Source organism: Ornithodoros turicata, unplaced genomic scaffold (genome assembly GCF_037126465.1).
Source record: "Ornithodoros turicata isolate Travis unplaced genomic scaffold, ASM3712646v1 ctg00000882.1, whole genome shotgun sequence".
In the NCBI taxonomy this organism is placed as follows: Eukaryota; Metazoa; Arthropoda; class Arachnida; order Ixodida; family Argasidae; genus Ornithodoros; species Ornithodoros turicata.
The window spans coordinates 781,008-800,715 of NW_026999409.1; the positions used below are offsets into that span (position 1 = coordinate 781,008).

The 19,708-nt window shown below is 50.0% G+C and overlaps 1 protein-coding gene across 1 annotated transcript; it reads right to left on the reverse strand.

Moving 5' to 3' along the window:
* Positions 1-1,129: 1,129 nt before the first annotated feature.
* LOC135375505 (P2X purinoceptor 7-like) lies at positions 1,130-1,978 on the reverse strand. The gene is made up of 3 exons (XM_064608196.1): positions 1,764-1,978; positions 1,467-1,673; positions 1,130-1,286 (listed from the first exon to the last, which is right to left on the reverse strand). The coding sequence occupies exons 1-3, from the start codon at positions 1,976-1,978 to the stop codon at positions 1,130-1,132; spliced, it is 579 nt and encodes a 192-aa protein (XP_064464266.1).
* Between the last annotated feature and the right edge of the window lie 17,730 nt (positions 1,979-19,708).

Below are 19,708 nucleotides of genomic sequence, written 5' to 3' on the forward strand. Positions count from 1 at the left end.
CTGTGTTGCTGGTGGAGTTCACAGTCTGAGGTAACTCTACCCTTGCAAAACCAGCTGATGAGTTGATGTTCGGTGTCAGGGACTTGTGGTGACCAGATGCACAACACACAACACATTCCACTCTTGTAACAGTCTCACACTCCGTCGACCTCATCTCAACACACTACCGTTCACATGCTCTACTTGTTTTTAAATTCCCTGTTGTCTCTGCAGTCTTCCTGCACTTTCCTCTTTCACACACTTTACAATCCTGAGGAACATTGTCATAAACAATACAGGCTGCTCACTAAGAAATGTGCACAGCAGACGACATTCTGCCCAAGCAGCGCAATGTACTGAAAGTCAGAGTGCAGTAGGGGCGGGCGGTATGTGTCCTATCAATGTTCTGTAGTTTCACGAGTCTGTTCAAGGCCTTCCACCTACCCGTCCACCCATATTGCACTCGACTTTCAGTACATTTTGCTGCTTGGGTGTGGTTACAGCTATGCTCCAGTTTGCGCGATAGAGGCCATGAGCATAAATAGCCCTACAAACGAAAGGTATTTATGAGAAAGTGAAAATTAAGTTCTTCTAATTCTAAGATCTCAGGGGGTATGTGAACACAGACTGCCTGTATCTATGTCTATAACTGTATCTGCCCCATTCCATGCAACGTGTTGCTGTTACGAAGATATATACCACACTTTCTGTCTCCACTCACATTAAAGAGCCCCATCTCTCACTATGCAAAGTCACTATTTTCACTATGCAAAATGAATATTGAAACTGGGGTTCACAAAAGTGTTGAAAAATGTGCTCTTGTGTTTTGTCATGCTAAAACATGAATTCCAAACAATGTACTGCTAATGTGCCAATCAGCTTCTGTATTCACATATTGGACAACTCGAGTTACAAATATTTAAAACGGTTATGAAATTTGCATGCAGGATACATAATTTAAATTAGTTTGAAAGTGCTTGAGAGATTCCTCAAATGCCTTTATTGTCTGAATATTCACACATAGGTACGAATGAACATTCTGTACTGGACTAACTGACTTATAAACACAAGCTCTCCATACCAAGCCCACTTTTCCGTAAATATGAATCTTGAACGAAATGAGGAAAAATATGATGAGACGTACCTCCACCTAGTATCTTGGATATTTAAATCCTGTAGTAGTTTCTGTGCGGAAGGCTTCTCGTATCCTATTCACTGCACAGGCTGGTATAACCATTCTTTTGTTTTTTCCGAGTTTTTGCCACACCCACCTCGCAAACTGCCGGTATGCGGTGTACCTGTATCTCCTGTATAAGACATTGGAAACCTTGAACAAAGTTAAAGGTACTACGACGCTACTATGTGGCATTGCTTCGGCTACTATCTTTGCGAAAATGTAATGACCAATGACGATAACGATAAGCGCAGAATAATAGTTTTTGTATTGAAACCAACCAACATGATTGTGCATGAGATATGCTACTTACTTGTGAATATGAGCGCTCATGGGTTCGTGCTGCCCTGGAAGTTCAAAGTACGCTACTTCGAGGACTGTTGTATTGAGGCACAAGAGTTTGAAATCCTCATGGATTGTTATACAGTCGTACTGCAACTCCTCAGCTGTGCTCCCGAGCTCCTTGCAGCATAAACACTCTACCTCTGTTGGCATTGTGATGCATGAACCACACTGACACCTTAACAAAAAAAGAACAGCTCACACAAACAAGAAATCTATACAAACAGTTCATGTGCTCCATCATAATGAATGTTAAAACCTCATTTACCAGTTTGTCGAAGCCAAGCGGGTAAGACTGCCTACTTCTTGCGTGCCCGATGCCTGTGAAACTTCGTCTTCATGCTGAACTCGCGGTCCCGGCGACATTTCAAAAGCAAGGCTTCCGAACTCTGCTGCACGCAACAAAACTTCCTTCTCGGTGGTAGAAAGATCGCTGAAAAGCCCTAGTGCTGTTGATTCTGCTACGCTTCCTTCGACGTCCATGTTGAAAAGCGCCAAGCAATGCGAGGATCACCGGAAGTTCCGGTGCGAACTTTGCTCCAATAAGCGCCACGGGCGTTTGACGTCATACACATGGGAAAACCACTGCCATCCACTGCATAATAGCTAGAGTTTTGCGCTGATCGCACGAGTTGAGGGCAGAAATCGAAGCCGCTTTTCGGCTCCTTGTTTGAAATAGTTCGCGACTCCGCAGAGACGAAACGTTTCAGTTGTAACTTAAAGGCACCATGTAGGTTCGTTATTCATACAAACAAAGACATTGACCAGGTTCTGGTCAGAGACCCTTTAAAAATCAATGCCAAGAAAACAAAGGTTGTATTGTTTAAGCCTAGAAATAAGAAAGTTGCCCTATCCAGCAGTGTCCAACTAGGAAATGATGTTATTGAGGTATGCAGTGTGGTAAAGAGTCTAGGCGTGTATTTCACTGAATCGATGTCGTGGACATATCATGTTGAACAAACCAGGTTGAAAATATCAAAAACTATTGGAGCACTGTATAGAAGTAAACATATATTTAATCCAGGTATAGTTCGAACAATATACAACTCACTTATACATCCTCAACTAAATTATTGTCACTTGGTTTGGGGAACTGATAGTAATCTAAATAGTTTATTGCGTGCAGAGAAAAAGATACTTCGCATCATGGAAAACCTTCCTTATTGTCATACTACCAGGGGACTGTTTAAGAAGCATAGGATTATCAATATCTCTATGCTATATGACTATAAGCTGTCAACTACATATCGAATAGCCGTTAAAGAAAATAATAAGACGTTCTTGTCACTATTCAAACTTTTACCTTCAGCGCCTCACTATCCGCTCCGGCCTGGTCCTAGCTGGGTTACGCCTCGCGTACGTACAAATTATGGCATACAGACTTTAGATGTTACACTGCCCCGACTGTTAAATTGCACCGAAAATAAGATTGATATTGCTTATGGTACGAAAAAAAGATGTTCTGGAATATTTCATAAGTGATTGAACATGTGCGCACGGTGTGGTGATTTGTGCTATGAAAAGGGCGTTACCGTCCTTTTGTGTTTGTAAATACTATTCATCGATGAAATTCTTTACCTTGCTAATGTGTATGCCTTTGCTGCTGTACTGTTGTAGGAGACGAGCCTCGTCAAGCTTCAAGTGAAGCTTTTTGCTCGCTCCTTTTCACATCTTTGTGAATAAAGGAATATTATTATTAAGTCAGCGTCGGCGGCCTTCAAGGTGTGTCCGGCCACCTGGAACCTCGGTGACGCATCGATTCTTGTCTTTTTATCTCTGCCTGAGAATACCAAGGCGATGGTAAAGGTCTTGCTGGGGTTGATTTCTAGGCCTCTGCTGGTTAAGTAGGCTGATGCCTCGTTGAGTCTGTGCTGGAGGCCGACGGGAGAGGAGGTCAGCATGATCAAGTCGTCGGCAAACGCCATGGTGTCGAGGGTGGCGCTGCCCATGCTAAAGCCCGTACCTCCTCCTCCCTTCCCCAGGAAGCTGTCCAGCACCAGATTAAAGAGGATTGGTGACAAGGGGTCACCCTGGCGCACCCCTGTGGTTGGCTGTACGAGTCTGGTCGATGCGCCCATTCGGAGAAGCGTGGGGGCGTCAGCGTACAGGTCCCTGATGTAAGTGATGAAATCCGGAGATAGGCCCGCCTCGTGTGCTGCTGCGAGGATGGCATCTCTTGTGATTCTGTCGAATGCCTTTGTAAGGTCTGTGACCGCCACAAAGAGCGATCGTCCTTTCATTCTTGCCTCCGCCATGGCCGTTCTGAGTAGCAAGACGTTCTCGGCGCAGCCGTCGACTGGTATAAAGGCCCTTTGTCGGTAATCAATATCCAGGTCGGTCGAGAGCCTTTTTGCCAGGATACGATGGTAAAGGCGCAGCAGCACAGAGGTGATGGTAATGGGCCTAAACTCAGATGGTTGTGACGCTCCGGACTTCTTCGGGACGAAGACCGTTCTTGCGGTCCTGAGACATGTTGGGACGGATCCGACGAGTATAAGAAGGTTCAGCAGCACCCTCAGGACCACCATAGGGACCGCGCGGAGGCTCCTGGCGGTAAAGTTGTCAGGACCTGGAGCCGAGTTGGTGGAAGGGAGGTTCACCTTGATTTCTTGTGTGGTGATGAGGTAAAGAGGGTGGAATGCTCTTCCTCGCCTCGTCGGGTGTGGTTCAGGTGGTGGAATGGGACACCCAGTCATCGTCTCCTCCCACGCATCCAGGAATGCCCGCTCGTCCTCGACTGCAGCCTTCGCGTAACCATCGAGGACCGAGCGGGCACAATCAGACTGGCGTCTCCGGTGCTGGAGGCGAATGTATTCAATGCGTTTCATCTTGCGACGACTGAGCTGCTGTCGGGCCTGGCTCTGTCGTGGTATGGTTGCCCTTCCCCCAGGAGGGCGGGAGGCCGGGGCTACGAACACGTCCCGGATGTAGTTGTGAACTTCCGTGATAACGTTGTGACCCAAGATGGTCTGCCTCGCTAGGTCGAAGAGGCGGGCCGCCTGGAACCCTTGTGCTGGAGGTCGATCAACAATCTTCCTAAGTTCATTGATGATGACAGTGCGTCTTGAGTCCATGGCAGCCTGCAAGGCGTCTGGTGGTGGAGGGCGGTCATCGGGTGATGATGGGACACTCAACTCGGGATGGATGGTATCATCCCCTGCCGGATCGAGGTTGGCATTGGGCTCGCTAGCTGGCGGGAGATCGAGCCTATGGTCCTCGTTCAATTCATCCTCGTCGAGCAGACGTCGCAACAGGCGCCGGTAGGACGCCATTTTCCTGTGGCATTTTATTGCTTCGAAACTGCGATCCGGATGTCGTTCTAGAAGGGCTTGGTTGATAAACCGTGGCGGATTCGGCAGACGAAGAAGGGAGACCTCTGTTCTTGCCAGTATAAGTTCTTCTTCCGGGTCCCATCTTGCCTTGACTCGCTGGGTGTTGATGGTTGAATGGTAGGCGACAGGATGGGCGGCGCGACGATGGAGGCTGAGACCCCTCTGGGTGGCGAAGGAGGCGCCGCAATCCTGGCAGGTGGCTTGATTCGAGGCAGAGCCCGATGAAGGTGTGGGAGTAGTCGCAGCTGAGGTAGCACCCCGTGAGGCCGTATCTGTAGACGTCCGCAGTATCCTCTCCCTCTGAACAAACCAGCCTTTTTGCTTTAGGCGAGATGCAACAAAGATGTCGATCCTATCGTGGCGCCGGGTTCTCATCCCACTTGTGGCTCCGCAGTGCTGAACGACATGAGTCAATGTTTCGACCGCTCGGCAACCAATAGCACAGGTTTTTGCTTCGAGTGGGCGCCCTCTTGATCTTCGAGCAGCAGTGGGTAGTGCATTTATTCTGACCTTCAGGACATCCACAAAATCGCGGCCCGTGAAGAGCCCAGTCCCATTGGCCGCCCATGAGTGGGCCCAGGGGACATTACCACATTCTCGTAGACCAGCTCCATCTAGGGCAGAGTCCAGGATCCTTGCCCAGTAAGCCCAACCTTCCTGGGAGGTAGAAATAAAAACTCCATCGATAGTCGCTGCACTCTGAACCCATTCTAAATCCGCACGATGCCCGGGAGTTTCTGTGGCCGCTACACATGCGGGGGACGAGGAGGTCGCCATTCTTGAGAACCGTTGAAAGCGCAGCCTCGGTATGGATGTACGCAATGACGGGATCCCCAGACCACCATCCCGTGTGGAGGTGTAATAAAATGCCATTGGGCAGTCTAATGGAAGGTGAAGCCAACGACGTAAGGCCCCACGCACGATAGCATCTGCGTCCTTTAACAGTCGCAGAGTGACTTTGCCCAATACCAGGCGATGCTGTATCCGTGCCAACACTACAGACTTTAGCAGTAAGAGCCGCTGCTGTGGTTTTAATGGAGCCTTCGACATCTTCTCCACGTTGTCTCGGAGTTATTTGAGTACTAGAGGACGGCCCCTCCCTTCAGGTGTAAAGGGGATGCCTAGATAGCGCCACACATTCATTGTCGACAACGCTGGGATTGTGTCCGCCGCAACCCTGAAGTCCAGAGGGATCACTTTAGTCTTCTTGTCACGCCCTGACGCCGCAATTGACAGGGTAACACTTTTTGCTGGATTAAATGTCAGTCCACGTGGCTGAAAATACGCTTCTGCTCTATCCAGTAGTTCTTGCAGGCCAGCTGGAGTAGAGGCGGCCAATATCAAATCATCCGCAAATGCAATGGCGTTGACTGTGGTGGGGCCAAGCCTAGCACCGATGTGGGTGGGCAACACTCGTGGTGGGCAAGACCCAACACTGGTGGGCAACACTGGTGGGCAAGACCATCGACGACGCAGTTGAATAATAGAGGGCTTAAGGGGTCGCCCTGTCGAACTCCCTGGGTGACCGTGATCTTCCTCTTAAATCTACTTGCTGATACCAATACTGTGGAGCCGGTATACAGACGCTCCGAGTATGCTGTTAGTGGAGCCGGGAGTCCTAACCGCCGTCCCGCCGTCAGCACGGCCCCAATGGTAATAGAATCGAATGCTTTCCTCAAGTCTAACACCGCCAAGTATAGCGACCGACTGCAACGCTTGTTTTCAGCAAGCAGAAAGCTTATTATTCTTACTACCGCCTCTCGCTCGTTTTTGTGTGGATTGTACCACAAAAGCATGGTGGGTATGATACTTCGTCGTCCTTTGTGTCAGTTAGCTACCGAAAACGGATTATTCTTACTACCGCCTCTCACTCGTTTTTGAGTGGATTGTATTACATAAGCATGGCGGGTATGATACTTCGTCGTCCTATTTTTTTTAATAAGTTCTCTCTTTACAAAGGGAAGAGATACCCCGCGACCTCGGAAGGCTAAGTCCGCACGCCACACAACCACCCTACAACCACTTCACCGGCGAGTCAACACCGAGGTCATGCGACCAAACACGCGATAACATCGTACACCGCCCTGGAGGGCTATTATGCTAATTAATGAAATGTCTCTTCTTGTCAGACCTAAGTCCAACAACGTGTCGGCACTTGCTCGCGCCCAAACGCCACGGAACGACAGCGTGACACTGGAGACCGTGGGGTCCGCCCCGTTGTCACCACGAACTTGGTCCAGGAGGTTCTGGCGGCTGTAGTTGAGGACTTTGTGCCCGTGTGCGAGTTCTTGTGGTATCCCGGTCCCGACTACTTGAGCGTCGAGAACCATCTTTAACTCGCCTCTGGATATGACTAAGTCGGGCTTTAGGGCCCCATCGGAGACTCCAAAGATTGGTTCTTTGTTGACGGTCCAACTCTTCTCCACTAGTCTCTTGGCCACATAGTCGACAACGGTGTCGTGCCGGCGGGTTCTGGCACCATGGGTTCTGTGGCAGCTTTGGAGTATATGTGCCAGGGTCTCTCCGACTGGCACCCCGCCCGGCACGACCGTTCGGACACCACGCCTCTTCCAGAGCGAGTTCGACAGGGCATGGCATTTATACGGACTTTGATGGCATCAATAAACTGACACCCTTGGAGAATTCTAGTGCCTTCACCAACCCAAGAGTGGGCAAACGGCACTAATGGTGAGTCAGCCAAGGATCTCCCGTCATTGGACATATACAGTCTCCGTGCCCACATCTTTTTCATGGCCACCATCGTTCTTATTGTCGTGCCGTCAAAGTGGCTGGCCTGTGACGCCTGGTCATAGATGCGGCGCATGAAGGAAGACTTCATTGCTTCACGAACTGCTGGGTGGGTAGACGCACGAAGCTTGGAGAGGCGAATCCTTTGGAGAACGGGGATAGAAGTTCGAAGCGAAGGAATTCCCAGTCCGCCGTTTGGTATGGCTGAATGAAAGAAGGCACTGGGGACATCGTGGGGGAGCTTCAACCATCTCCGCACTGCACTCCGGATGTTAACGTCCATTCTCTCCAGGATCGCGAAGTCGTCCGCGAACGCCATGATGTCTAGACGCGAGTCCCCGACACCAAAGCCAATCGCGGAGTCCTGGCGAGCGACAAGCTCATTAAGCACGATGTTCAACAGTAGAGGGGAGAGTGGATCTCCTTGTCTCACTCCTGAGGTCGGTTGGACGAGTCTCTCCGCCGAGCCAAATCGAAGAAGCGTGGGGGCGTCTCCATATAGGTCCTCAAGATGAGCCACAAAATCGTCAGATAGGCCCATTAGGTTGCGCCCTCGAAATATAGCGTCGTAGGAAAGCCTATCAAACACCTTGATCAAATCCGTAACTGCAGCGTAGAGAGATTTGCCCTCCGATTTTGCCGTAGCAATGGCGGTTTTCAGCAGGATGATGTTGTCCGCGCAGCCGTCAACTGGTCGGAACGCTCGCTGCCGATGGTCAAGTTCAAGATGGGAGGCTAAGCGGCGGGCAAGAATCCTATGGTAGAGTCTCAACAGGACCGAGGAGATAGTTATCGGCCGGTAGTCGCCAGGAAGGGATGCGTCCAGCTTCTTAGGGACAAAAATGTACGGGCGTTACGTAGCGGAGTGGGAACCCTTCCAGCGATTGTCATGAGGTTGGGAACTGTACGTAGAAGAACCATAGGCACTGCACGAAGTTGTCGGGGCGTCAAGCCAACGGGACCCGGGGCAGCCTTCAAGGAAGGAAGACCGAACTTGATGTCTTGGGAAGTAATCAAGTACATTGGATACAGGCTCGCTTGCGGATAACTGACCCCTTCCTTGGCAGATGAAGGTGTCCTGGTCATAATGGCCTCCCAGGACCTCAGGAACTCCTGGGGATCGTCGCAGGCACCCAGCCTTCGTCCATCGAGGATCTCTCTTGCGCAATCGGCCTGGCGCTGCCGAAACAGATGCTGTGTCCTGATATAATCGATCTTCTTTTGCTTTCTTTTACTGCGGATCTCCTGATGCTGACGTCGGTGATCTTCACCGGGTGGGACGGGGTCACGCATAAACACCTCTCTAATGTAATCATTGAGTTCTCTATAAATATCACAGCCCATGACCGCCTGGCGTCCAATGTCAAACAATCGAGCCGCCTGATTCGGCCCCCCAGGAGGAGTTCTATTGACCAACTTTCGTATATCCTCCAGGATAACTCGTCGACGAGCATGAACGGGATCAGGTGGGCCCAAGGTGGGTGTCGCGAAAGGCGCTAGACTACCTGATAGGGCGACTTGCATGGCCCGATGCCGTGGTCGACTATCTGACTCGAAGAGGCTGCGATCAGGCGGTAGGTCGTTTGAAGGATCGCAGGAGGGCGGAGAATTCCCAACCAAGAATCGGTCCGTATCAGCGGGTGTATCAGTGGTGGGCGTCGAAGAAAGCTGATATGGTGGCAAGCTGACATCAGGACCCAAGTCGAGATCAGCCTCCCGCAGTTGACCAACTAGAGTTCTATAGGCAGTATCTTTACGATGACACTTGATCGCCTCTGCCGTTCTTGAAGGGAAAAGGCTCTGTAAGGCAAGATTCATAAACCTGGGGGGGGGGGGGGTCTTCACTGCCAAGCAGGCGCGCTTCCGGTCCTGCAAGGAGATAGTTGTTTTCGGAGTTCCATCGGGCCTTAGCACGTTGAGTATTGATGTCTGCATGGTATGTCGCTGGGTGCTTTGCTCTGCGATGCAGGCTAAGCCCGACCTTTTTACGAAAGGCAGCTCCACAGTCCGAACAGGGGAAGCTTAAGGCCATGGCACCCACAGGGGAATCTTCATTGGTCGAACAACTTCGACGTGGGAGAGGATCAGTACTTGCACCAGGAGGCGATCCAGCTGCCTGCTGTTCACGAGATGTCCCAGGCCGAGGAGATGTCGAACTAGTCGAGGAAGTCATGGTAGGGAGGGAAGAAGTCATAGGTTCCACCGTCTCGGGGATGATGTGTTTCTTGAGTGAAGAATGCACTCGAAGACCTTTTCGAGTAGCGAAGGCTTTTCCGCAACTGGAAAGCAGATTATTCTTGCTACCGCCCCTCTCTCGTTTTTGAATGCATTGTACTACAAACGCATGGTGGGTAGATACTTGGTCGTCGTTTGTGTCTTTAGCTACCGAAAACAGATTATTCTTACTACCGCCTCTCACTCGTTTTCGAAGAGATGGTATTACAAAAGTATGGTGGGTTAGATACTTGGTCGTCCTTTGTGTCATTTACATACCGAAAGCAAATTATTCTTACTACCGCCTCTCACTCGTTTTTGGGTGCATTGTACCACAAAAGCATGGTGGGTATGATACTTGGTCGTCCTTTGCGTGATTTAGCTATTTTGTTTTAAATACATTCTGTCCTAACAAGGGAAGACATACCCCAAAAGTAGCCTGCCCAAAAATAATGTACAATGAGGGGCAGGAACACCGCGTGCCTAGGGGGCCCGCACCTCCTTCACCGGTGGAGAGCCACCGCGGTCATCCGCCCGAAGACCTTGTAGCATCTTACACTTCCTTGTAATGCCATTATGGAAATCATGGTGATGTCTCTTCTGTTAAGGCCCATCTGTATCAGGGTGTCGGCACTAGCACGGGCCCAGATCCCCCGAAAGGATAGAGTTATACTGGAGACCTCGGGGTCTGGACCGTCGCCGCGCACATGATTGATGATCTCTCTGTTGTATTTTAAGACTTTATGTCCGTGTGCAGGCTCAAGCGCGATGCCCGTGCCCACCACTTGGGCATCGACTACTAGCGTTCGATCTGTTTTCTTCGCTATGATGTCTGGCTTGAGCGTTCCCTCGGCCACTCGGATCACGGGCTCAATTGTCGTCTGCCAGCCCACTTCCTGGAGCCTCTTATTCACGTAGCGGACGATGTTATCGTGCCGTCGGGTCCTAGGTCCATGCGTCCGGCGGCAAGTCTGGAGGATGTGGGCGAGGGTTTCCTGGGATTGGCATCCCGCACGGCATTGTCTGTCGGAGTCCACGCCTCGGCCTGACCTGGTGCGGCAGGGCAGGGCATTGATTCGTACCTTGAGTGCATCAATATACTGTCTGCCCTGCATCACCCTGGTGCCCTCCGCTACCCAGGAGTGTGCGTAAGGCACCAAGGCGGCATCCTCCAGCGCCTTCCCGTCGTTCGTAGCGTATAGCCGACGGCACCAAAACTTCTTAACTGCCGCAGCAGAACGGATGAGGCGGCCATCCATTGTGGAAGCTTCTTCGGCTCTCCTCAGAGCATTTTTCATGTAGGAGGTGGACACGGCTTCTTTGACGATCGGATGAGATGAGTCCCGGAGGCCCAAGATCCTTGCTCGCTGTAGGGTGGGTATGGTGACGCGGAGGGAGGGAATGCCGAGGCCCCCGCCCGCCACTGGAATTTGGAAGAACGCCACTGGAACGTCGTGGGGGAGCTTTATCCACCGACGAACGGAGGCCCTGATGTTGATGTCCAGTCTGTCAAGTAGTTTGCGGGACCAATACCCAAGCACCAACCGATGATAGAGTCTCGGCAGCAGGTACTACCGTAACACGACTAAACGCTGCTGGGGCTTGAGGGGAGACTTCTGGATCCGCGAAAGTAGGTTGGACACTTCCTGGGTCGGAGGAGTTGGGCGGCCAGTGAGGGTGAAAGATACTCTCAGATATTTCCAAGTGTAGTCCGGGCCAGCGGCTGCTACGTTTTGCCCGGCAACCTTGAACAGAGATGTTCAGTCGACTTTCATTTTCTTGTCTCGCCCGGAGTGTATCATAGCGATCGTGAAAGTCTTGGCAGGGTTGATGTTGAGTCCCCGCGCTGCTAAGTAGGTGGTGGCCTGGTCGAGTCGATGTTGGAGCCCGACAGGGGAGGACGCGACGAGGATGAGGTCGTCGGCAAAAGCCATCGAGTCCAACGTCGCCTCCCCCTCCCTGAATCCCGTACCGTCGCCGCCCCATTTCAGGAAACTATCCAGGACGAGGTTAAATAGTATTGGCGACAGGGGGTCCCCTTGCCTGACTCCAGTTGTGGGGTGCACTAGTCGAGAAGATGCTCCAATTCTCAGCAGCGTGGGCGCATCCCGGTACAGGTCCTTAATGTATCCGATGAAGTCCTGAGATAAGCCTGCGTCCGCTGCGGCCATGAAGATCGCGTCCCTCGTGACCCTGTCGAAGGCCTTGGCCAGATCAGTGATGGCCAGAAACAGGGATCTACCCTCGGATTTCGCCTCGGCTATAATGGTCTTCAACAGGGTCACGTTCTCTGCACGGCCGTCCACGGGGATGAATGCTCTCTGTCGAAAGTCCAGGTTCAGATGTGCAGATAGTCTTCGGGCGAGTATCCGGTGATAGAGCCTTAAAATCACCGACGTAATAGTGATAGGCCTGAAGTCTGTGGGCAGCGAGGCATCGGTCTTCTTGGGGACGAAGGTTGTTCTTGCATTCCTAAGACAAGTCGGAATGTCCCCTACTACGGCCAGGAGGTTTAGCAGTACTCGTAGCACAGTCATTGGTACCGCTCGTAGATTTCTTGCTGTAAAGTTATCGGGACCAGGAGCTGAGTTAAGTGAAGGCATGTTGCTCTTTATCTCCTGTGCTGTGATTAGATATAGTGGATGAAAGGTCGGGAGTCCAGGGGTCTGGGTGGCTTCAGGGGGCGAGGCTGGCACACTCGTCAATGTCTCTTCCCAGGCATCCAGAAATGCCCGCTCGTCCTCGACTGCAGCTTTCGCGTAACCATCGAGGATCGAGCGGGCGCAATCGGACTTGTGGCGTCGGAACAGGTTCTGAGTTCGATAGAACTCGATTCGCTTCGCTTTTCTTCGGCTTAGAGGGCGCTGCTGTCGCTGGTGAGGAGTGGCCCCTGGGACACGTTGTGGGGGTTCACGCCTGTCGGGGACGATGAAAACGTCTGCGATGTAGTTATTCAATTCCATCGCAACATCGCCACCGGTCGCCGCCTGACGGGCAATGTCAAATAGGCGGGCAGCTTGAAACCCATTGGGCGCGGGGCGACTGGCCAGTTTCTCAAGTTCTGTCTGGATCACCTGACGGCGGCTTCGTTCAGGAACAATCGGGATGTTCGGGGCCGGCGGGATTGGCAAGACAGCATCAGTACCAGTATCTTCCGGAAGATCTACGGTCCCCGTCGTCAGATCAGGGCCAGGTGCGCCGCGTCGTGGATCGGAATCGGCTGCTTCGGAAGGGGCCACCGCCTGGGCCGCGTTGGAACTGGTTCCAGGTTGGTTTTGTTGGTCTTCCAGGAGGCTGTGGACCAAGTGCCGGTAATCTTGCTTCTTCCTATGGCTTTTGATCGCTTCTAAGGTCCTGTCCGGGAACAGCTCGTGGAGGGCCTGGTTGATGAATCGTGGGGGTCTTGGACCCTGGAGTAGGCGAACCTCGGCCCTCGCCAGGACCTGCTCCTCCTCAGATCCCCATCTGGGTTTCGCACGTTGTGTGCAAATTTCCTGGTGGTATGTTACTGGGTGTGCTGCTCGACGATGCAGGCTTAACCCTCTTCGAGTGGAAAACGAAGCTCCACAGTCCTGGCAGGTCGCAGAAGAAGGGTCAGGAACCGCAACGGCAGGAGGAACCGGAACGGCGATGTTGGAAGGCGCAGTCGGCTCCGATGTGAGAGTAGCAGTCTCGACGGCAGCTGCGGGTGCGACAAGTTGATGCTGATGGTGAGTTGCATGCACCCGGAGGCCTCTCGTTGTGTTGAAGGTACGGCCACAGGAACAGGTGTAGGTGGCGTTGGAAGAGTTTCGATGCTGATGAGGGTCTCGGGCCGGTGCGGGCTGGTCCGTCGGGCGCGGGTTAGCGCCAGGAGCTGGTGACATTCGTCGACGGCTTCCTCTTTGACTTTGTTCTGGACTTGCACCTAGCGAGATTAGCCACCGACTCGGGTTGGCAGCCCAGGTCGGCAGGGGGGTAGGCCAGAGCTCCGTCAGTTCCCTGCCCCGCCGAAGCGGTACCAGGGGGAACAGGTAGCACCACGAGAAGGTGGAGTTGACCATTTCCGTGTGAGAGGCTATGTGTTGCACGGCTATGTCAACACGGCTTGCAGCGGGCATCGTATGACCCCTAACCGCACACACGAGCCGCCAGCGCCCGATTCACTGGGTGACAGACCGCCGCAACACGGTCCCGCTGAAGGCGACAGGCACGTACGGACCCTTTCCTGTCACTCAACACCTGCCTCCCAGTAGCTGGATTACAGGGGGGAGCCTCCCGCCCCCGGCATGAAGACAAGAGTCGTCCCCTCCTCTTGTCGGGCTTCCAAGAAGCTGGATAACAGGGGGAAGCCACTCGCCCCCAGCCCATGGTGAGAGGTTACCCGAAAGAGAGTCATAGTTACTCCCGCCGTTTACCCAAAAGCAGATTACTCTTACTACCGCCTCTCACTCGTTTTTGAATGGATTGTATTACAAAAGCATGGTGGGTATGATACTTGGTCGTCCTTTGTGTCATTTAGCTACCGCAAGCAGATTATTCTTACTACCGTCTCTCACTCCGTTTTGAATGGATTGTATTACATAAGCATGGCGGGTATGATACTTGGTCGTCCTTTCCGTCGTTTAGCTACCGAAAGCAGATTATTCTTACTACCGCCTCTCACTCGTTTTGAATGGATTTTATTACAAAAGCATGGTGGGTTAGATACTTGGTCGTCCTTTGTGTCATTTAGCTACCGAAAGCAGATTATTCTTACTACCGTCTCTCACTCGGTTTTGAATGGATTGTCTTACATAAGCATGGCGGGTATGATACTTGGTCGTCCTTTGCGTCGTTTAGCTACCGAAAGCAGATTATTCTTATTACGCCTCTCACTCGTTTTTGATTGGATTTTATTACAAAAGCATGGTGGGTTAGATACTTGGTCGTCCTTTGTGTCATTTAGCTACCGAAAGCAGATTATTCTTACTACCGTCTCTCACTCGGTTTTGAATGGATTGTATTACATAAGCATGGCGGGTATGATACTTGGTCGTCCTTTGCGTCGTTTAGCTACCGAAAGCAGATTATTCTTACTACCGCCTCTCACTCGTTTTTGAATGGATTTTATTACAAAAGCATGGTGGGTTAGATACTTGGTCGTCCTTTGTGTCATTTAGCTACCGAAAGCAGATTATTCTTACTACCGCCTCTCACTCGTTTTCGAATGGATTGTATTACAAAAGCATGGCGGGTATGATACTTGGTCGCCCTTTGTGTCATTTAGCTACAGAAAGCAGATTATTCTTACTACCGCCTCTCACTCGTTTTCGAATGGATTGTATTACAAAAGCATGGTGAATTAGATACTTGGTCGTTGTATGTACATGGAAGTACATATATTTAATATAGAAGCAACAAAGGGTAAGCAGGCGTACCGCTGTCGACCTGGCAAGCAGAAGACACTGTCTGTTTCAGAGAATATGATGGCTCAGTAGTCACATCCCGCCAAAAACCTGAAAAGAGAAGGGTACCAGAACACTTAATAAAAAAAAAATAGAGAACTGCAAGGAACACAAAAAGAAACACGTACGTTTCTTCACTGGGTATACAGGGTCGTCACTGTGGTGCCCGCTCAGGTTTCGTCTTTTGCGTGAAACAGCTGAAGTGGAATTTGTTAACACGAACACCGTCACAGCTGGTCGTGCACGACTTACCCTGTGCGACAGAGGACAATGGGCCTGGGAGGTTGTCTAATGAAGGAATGCAAACGTGTCCTTACTACAACCAGCTTATAAGATACACAGTTCGGCCAGGTACAAGACCAGAGAAGCAACAATGTGAAATGTACACATACAGTTGTGCAGTTCACGCAGGGGAGCTTTTCCCTGGACTGTAGGTTGTCGTGTGTAGGTACAAGGTATTTGCCTGAAGTCTGAGAAAAAGAAGCGTCATCAGCATGAAAAGAAGTCCAAAAAGCAAACATATGAGCTTCCATAACAGAACAAAGGGGTCCACTGCTGTTACTAATGTTACTAAGAGAAACATGCAAAAAACTGAAACGATCACTGTACTCGAAGTGGCTGCGCCATCTTGTGAGGGAAGCGGAGTCCTACTAGGAGGAATTGGTACGCTGGAAGGCACTATTATGCGAATAAAGACAGCCACAAGCAAATTAAAAAGAGAACGAAAAAAACAGCAGCTATGTAGCCAAATGCTCAGCTATACCCATGTCGTCAAGTGGTGTCAACTGACGCAATTGCAGAGGTGGCTCTGGCAAAACGATGTCCTCGTGAGCACTGCTTTGCGTTGCAGCTTGACGATCAGGCAATTCAGTGCTATAAGCAAATGACAATTAGGGACGTAGGCAGCAGGTCTGAAAGCAAATTATTTACCAATGTTGCGCATCACTAGCCTCTAGCGGCCTTGAATAGCTGGTTTCACTGTCCGATTGAGATTCCACAGAGGATGTGTACAATGATTTTTCCATTGTCTTCAACGCTGCTGCGTAGGAAGCTGGGAAATTAAATTTTATTTCATCATCAAGCGAAGTCCTTTCAATGCATTGTTGAAGTAGCGGCAGCTGCTACTCAGTGTGTGACCAGCCTTTTCCATTGTAAATGTAATGATGAAGAGGTAGAAAAGGGAAAATGAGAAGAAACTCACTGGCGCGTCCAATGACACAAACTGCAAAACTTTTCCATCGGCCTGGTTGTCTGTATCTTTGGATCATATCATCCCGCTTCTGGTCTGGCATGGCTGTTGGCCACTTACATTCACTTTCATTTCCATTTAACCATGGCTTTGGCACAGCGCTTATCTTCTCCTCGCCGAGGAATTCCACAATAACCCACAGTTTATAACCACATTCCATTTTTTAGACAGTGAATGGTCCACTGTGAAAAAACAAAAAAACACGCCAAACTGTTATTGAAATAACACCTTCAAAAGCACAGATGATTGGTTCAAAAGATGGCACAAGTTCAAAGAAACTGTTGCACGTAGAGGCACACTCATCAGGCATGGTCATAGCAAAGTGTTCTAAAGTGACTAACTTCGAGGGAAGGTGCAAGATATAACGCCACAGAGGAGCTCTCTCAAGTACTGAATTTTCTGGCTCTTCTTTTTGGCTTCTTAAATAGTGCAGTGATGTGTAGTTTGCCATATTAAAACTTTAATGGTGTATTATGGGGGTCACAGAGTGTCCAGTGCCATAAGGAATCCTAACACACTTAGCAGAAAAAAGTCTATGTGACCAAGTATGCAAGGTGTCTTCCAGCTGCCCTGTCTTATAGATCTGTGGACGTGATGACGGCAGGGGGTGCAAATAGAGGTGCGACAGTCCTGTGTGCTTGTAGCCCGAGAACGTGGTTCCACTAATCTGGCGCACTGTGACAACACTGCCATCACTCAGAATGCAACAGCAGTCGGCATGCGAGCTGGTTATGAGAGATGAAACGCCTCGCGTGTCGTTCGAATACGGTACAACAGACTGTAGTTCCGAAAGTCGTCGGCTTACTTGCTGCAGTGGCATGTTTGGGGTTCTTATCAGCTTCTTACCCAGGTAGCTCTCAAACCTGAAAGCTGAAAATGCATCCAGAGGGCCATGTACCTTGCACTCCGCAGCCAGATGGCACAATCCATGAACGTTATACACTCTTAAATTTAAAACACCCTTTAGGGTGTAATCCGGGTGTAACTGGGGTGTAAACTAATTTTTACTCCCAAATTACACCAGCTCGAAGAAACATCCTGGGATGAAAGGTGTTAAATGGGTGTAGTAATAACGTAACACCTTATTTACAACGTCCACTGAGCTCGGGTGTAAAAGAGGCGTAAAATGGGTGTACCGGGCATATACCTTTTACATGAACTGCATTTCTTTTGAAAGCACAATGATATGCTTCATGTTACCTGCAGAAATGTTGAGTCTATACTCTAAATCCTGTGACAAACATGTGCCGGTTAAAAAAGTTACCTCAGAAAGTACAGCCGGTACACAGCCGTAATCGTTTGGAAGCAGCCGTAGCAGCTATCAAATAGCAAGCTCAACGATCCTGAGCCGTATACTCGTGTGCTTGTCGAATAATCCGTGTGCCGGCTGAATATGTGTGCCTTCGCTGGAGCGTACTACCGGTACTACGTTGTTCCGCGCTCCGCCCGTGAGGACTGACGTGGCACCGCGTATTCTACCGCAGTGCATTCGTCGCTGCGTTCGTGCCTGTTATGTGCGCTGCAACCTCGCCTTTGAAAGGACGACAACCTTGCTTTTTAATTACAAGTTTAATGTTTGCTTAAGGTAAGTCAACCTGGCTACGATGCAACGTACGACGCCTGCGTTTTACTTGTGTTTAACAATTGTTCTGTTGCAGACGATGGACACATTGCAAATGGCGGCAGGAGTGGATCGGCTACATCGGTGAAGCGACGATTTATATTACAAGAGAGGCTAATTGTATTCTTTCGTTACAGGTGAACGTGGGACTGTATCGACTGCAAGGACGTGAGTTACAAAAAGCTGTAATATTCTAGCATTAACGTTTGAACAATACCAGCGTGATGTTCACTTCGGTTTCTTTACAGGTAGTGTCCTGTCTCAACGGTCACGCATATGCGTGCAAAACTGCAACTGCTTCTCACATCGAAGAGGTGTCTGGTGCCACATGCTCGGCCAATTATTCGTCGGCCATTTCGTTTGGGGGAACTGTCGCGTTCGTCACTAAGGATGGTCTTGGTTGAGCTTTGCAGAGCCAGCCTGATGCATCGGAGGGGCTGTGTCCATGCAACGTTTGCTTCATATGTGTGTGTTGGGATTAGTGAACCGTGTATGTTTTCCATTCAGCCAACGATGATGTATACTGGATGAAATTTAAAGGTATGTGCACGCCAATAAAATTTGGTGTTTCAAGTTCAATGTCCTTGGTGGATTTCTTCCCCTATTTTCTTCTTCTTTTTTCTTTTTTTTTCCCGAAGCCTGGAGATCATTTTCTGTTAGAGAACTTGAAAGGCATAATGTGTCTCGCGTATTAGTTGGTACAAGTATTCCTTCATTACGTCCGGTACACTGTGGCTCCCGACGTCAGCAGCGATGTCGTACCAGTTGTTTCAGGGGGCACAGGGCACCTACAGCTTTCGCAGGCTTCCTCTTGAAGTCATCTGGTGCACTTTTTGTGAAATGTACCAGTTGATCAGGCGGCACCTATCCGTCAATGGGTTTAGAATGTACATTGTACCTATTTGAGACGTACTTGTCTGAAGTTTGGGCTTCGGGCTTTCACAGCATTCTGCAGCTTCTGTGAAGAGTCGCTGTAAGTAGTAAGCAGCAGGCAGGTCGGGAAAAGTCTGCTGTGCCAGTTTATTACTCACTACCTGCAGCATGCCGCAGCAAGCAGCGAAACCATGAAGCCCAAATGACAGACAGTATGTCGCCAGCAGTACATGTCCAGCTCAATATGACTTTTTTTCCCAGAGCATTCAAGAAAACCTGTGAAGCGAAAAAGCCGCTGCTCCTTGCTCGCTCTTTCGCTGCTCCTTGAGGGCACATTAAGCTTGGGCACACTTTGATATACTGGATTATGTATGAGTAATTCAACTCCTCATTTATTGGACTGCGTACATATACATAGAATCACAGTTTCTGGCTGCTGGCATTTGTGAGAACTATAGCTTCTATCTCTCAAGTAGCACATGTATTACTTGACAACACCTTTTTGAAGGGTGTAATATTACCAGGGGTGTTAAATTACACCCTAAAGGGAGTGAGTTATAGGACTTTTGGATTACACCCTAAAGGGTGTTTTTGAAGTAGCAAATTACACCCTTTTTTGAGGTTTTAGTCGGTTGAAAAGGGTGTGATATTACACCCTAAAGGGAGTGGGTTATCGCACCTTGTAATTACACCCTTATTACACCCTAAAGGGTGTAAAAAAATTAAGAGTGTAGACAAGGTTGAGCTTTC

Coding starts and splice junctions, on each gene's coding strand:
- LOC135375505 (XM_064608196.1), bottom strand. CDS start 1,978: ATGGACGTCGAAGGAAGCGTAGCAGAATCAACAGCACTAGGGCTTTTC. Junction 1,674..1,763: donor CGCTTGGCTTCGACAAACTG/GTAAATGAGGTT, acceptor TTTTTTGTTAAG/GTGTCAGTGTGGTTCATGCA. Junction 1,287..1,466: donor ATGAGCGCTCATATTCACAA/GTAAGTAGCATA, acceptor TGTCTTATACAG/GAGATACAGGTACACCGCAT.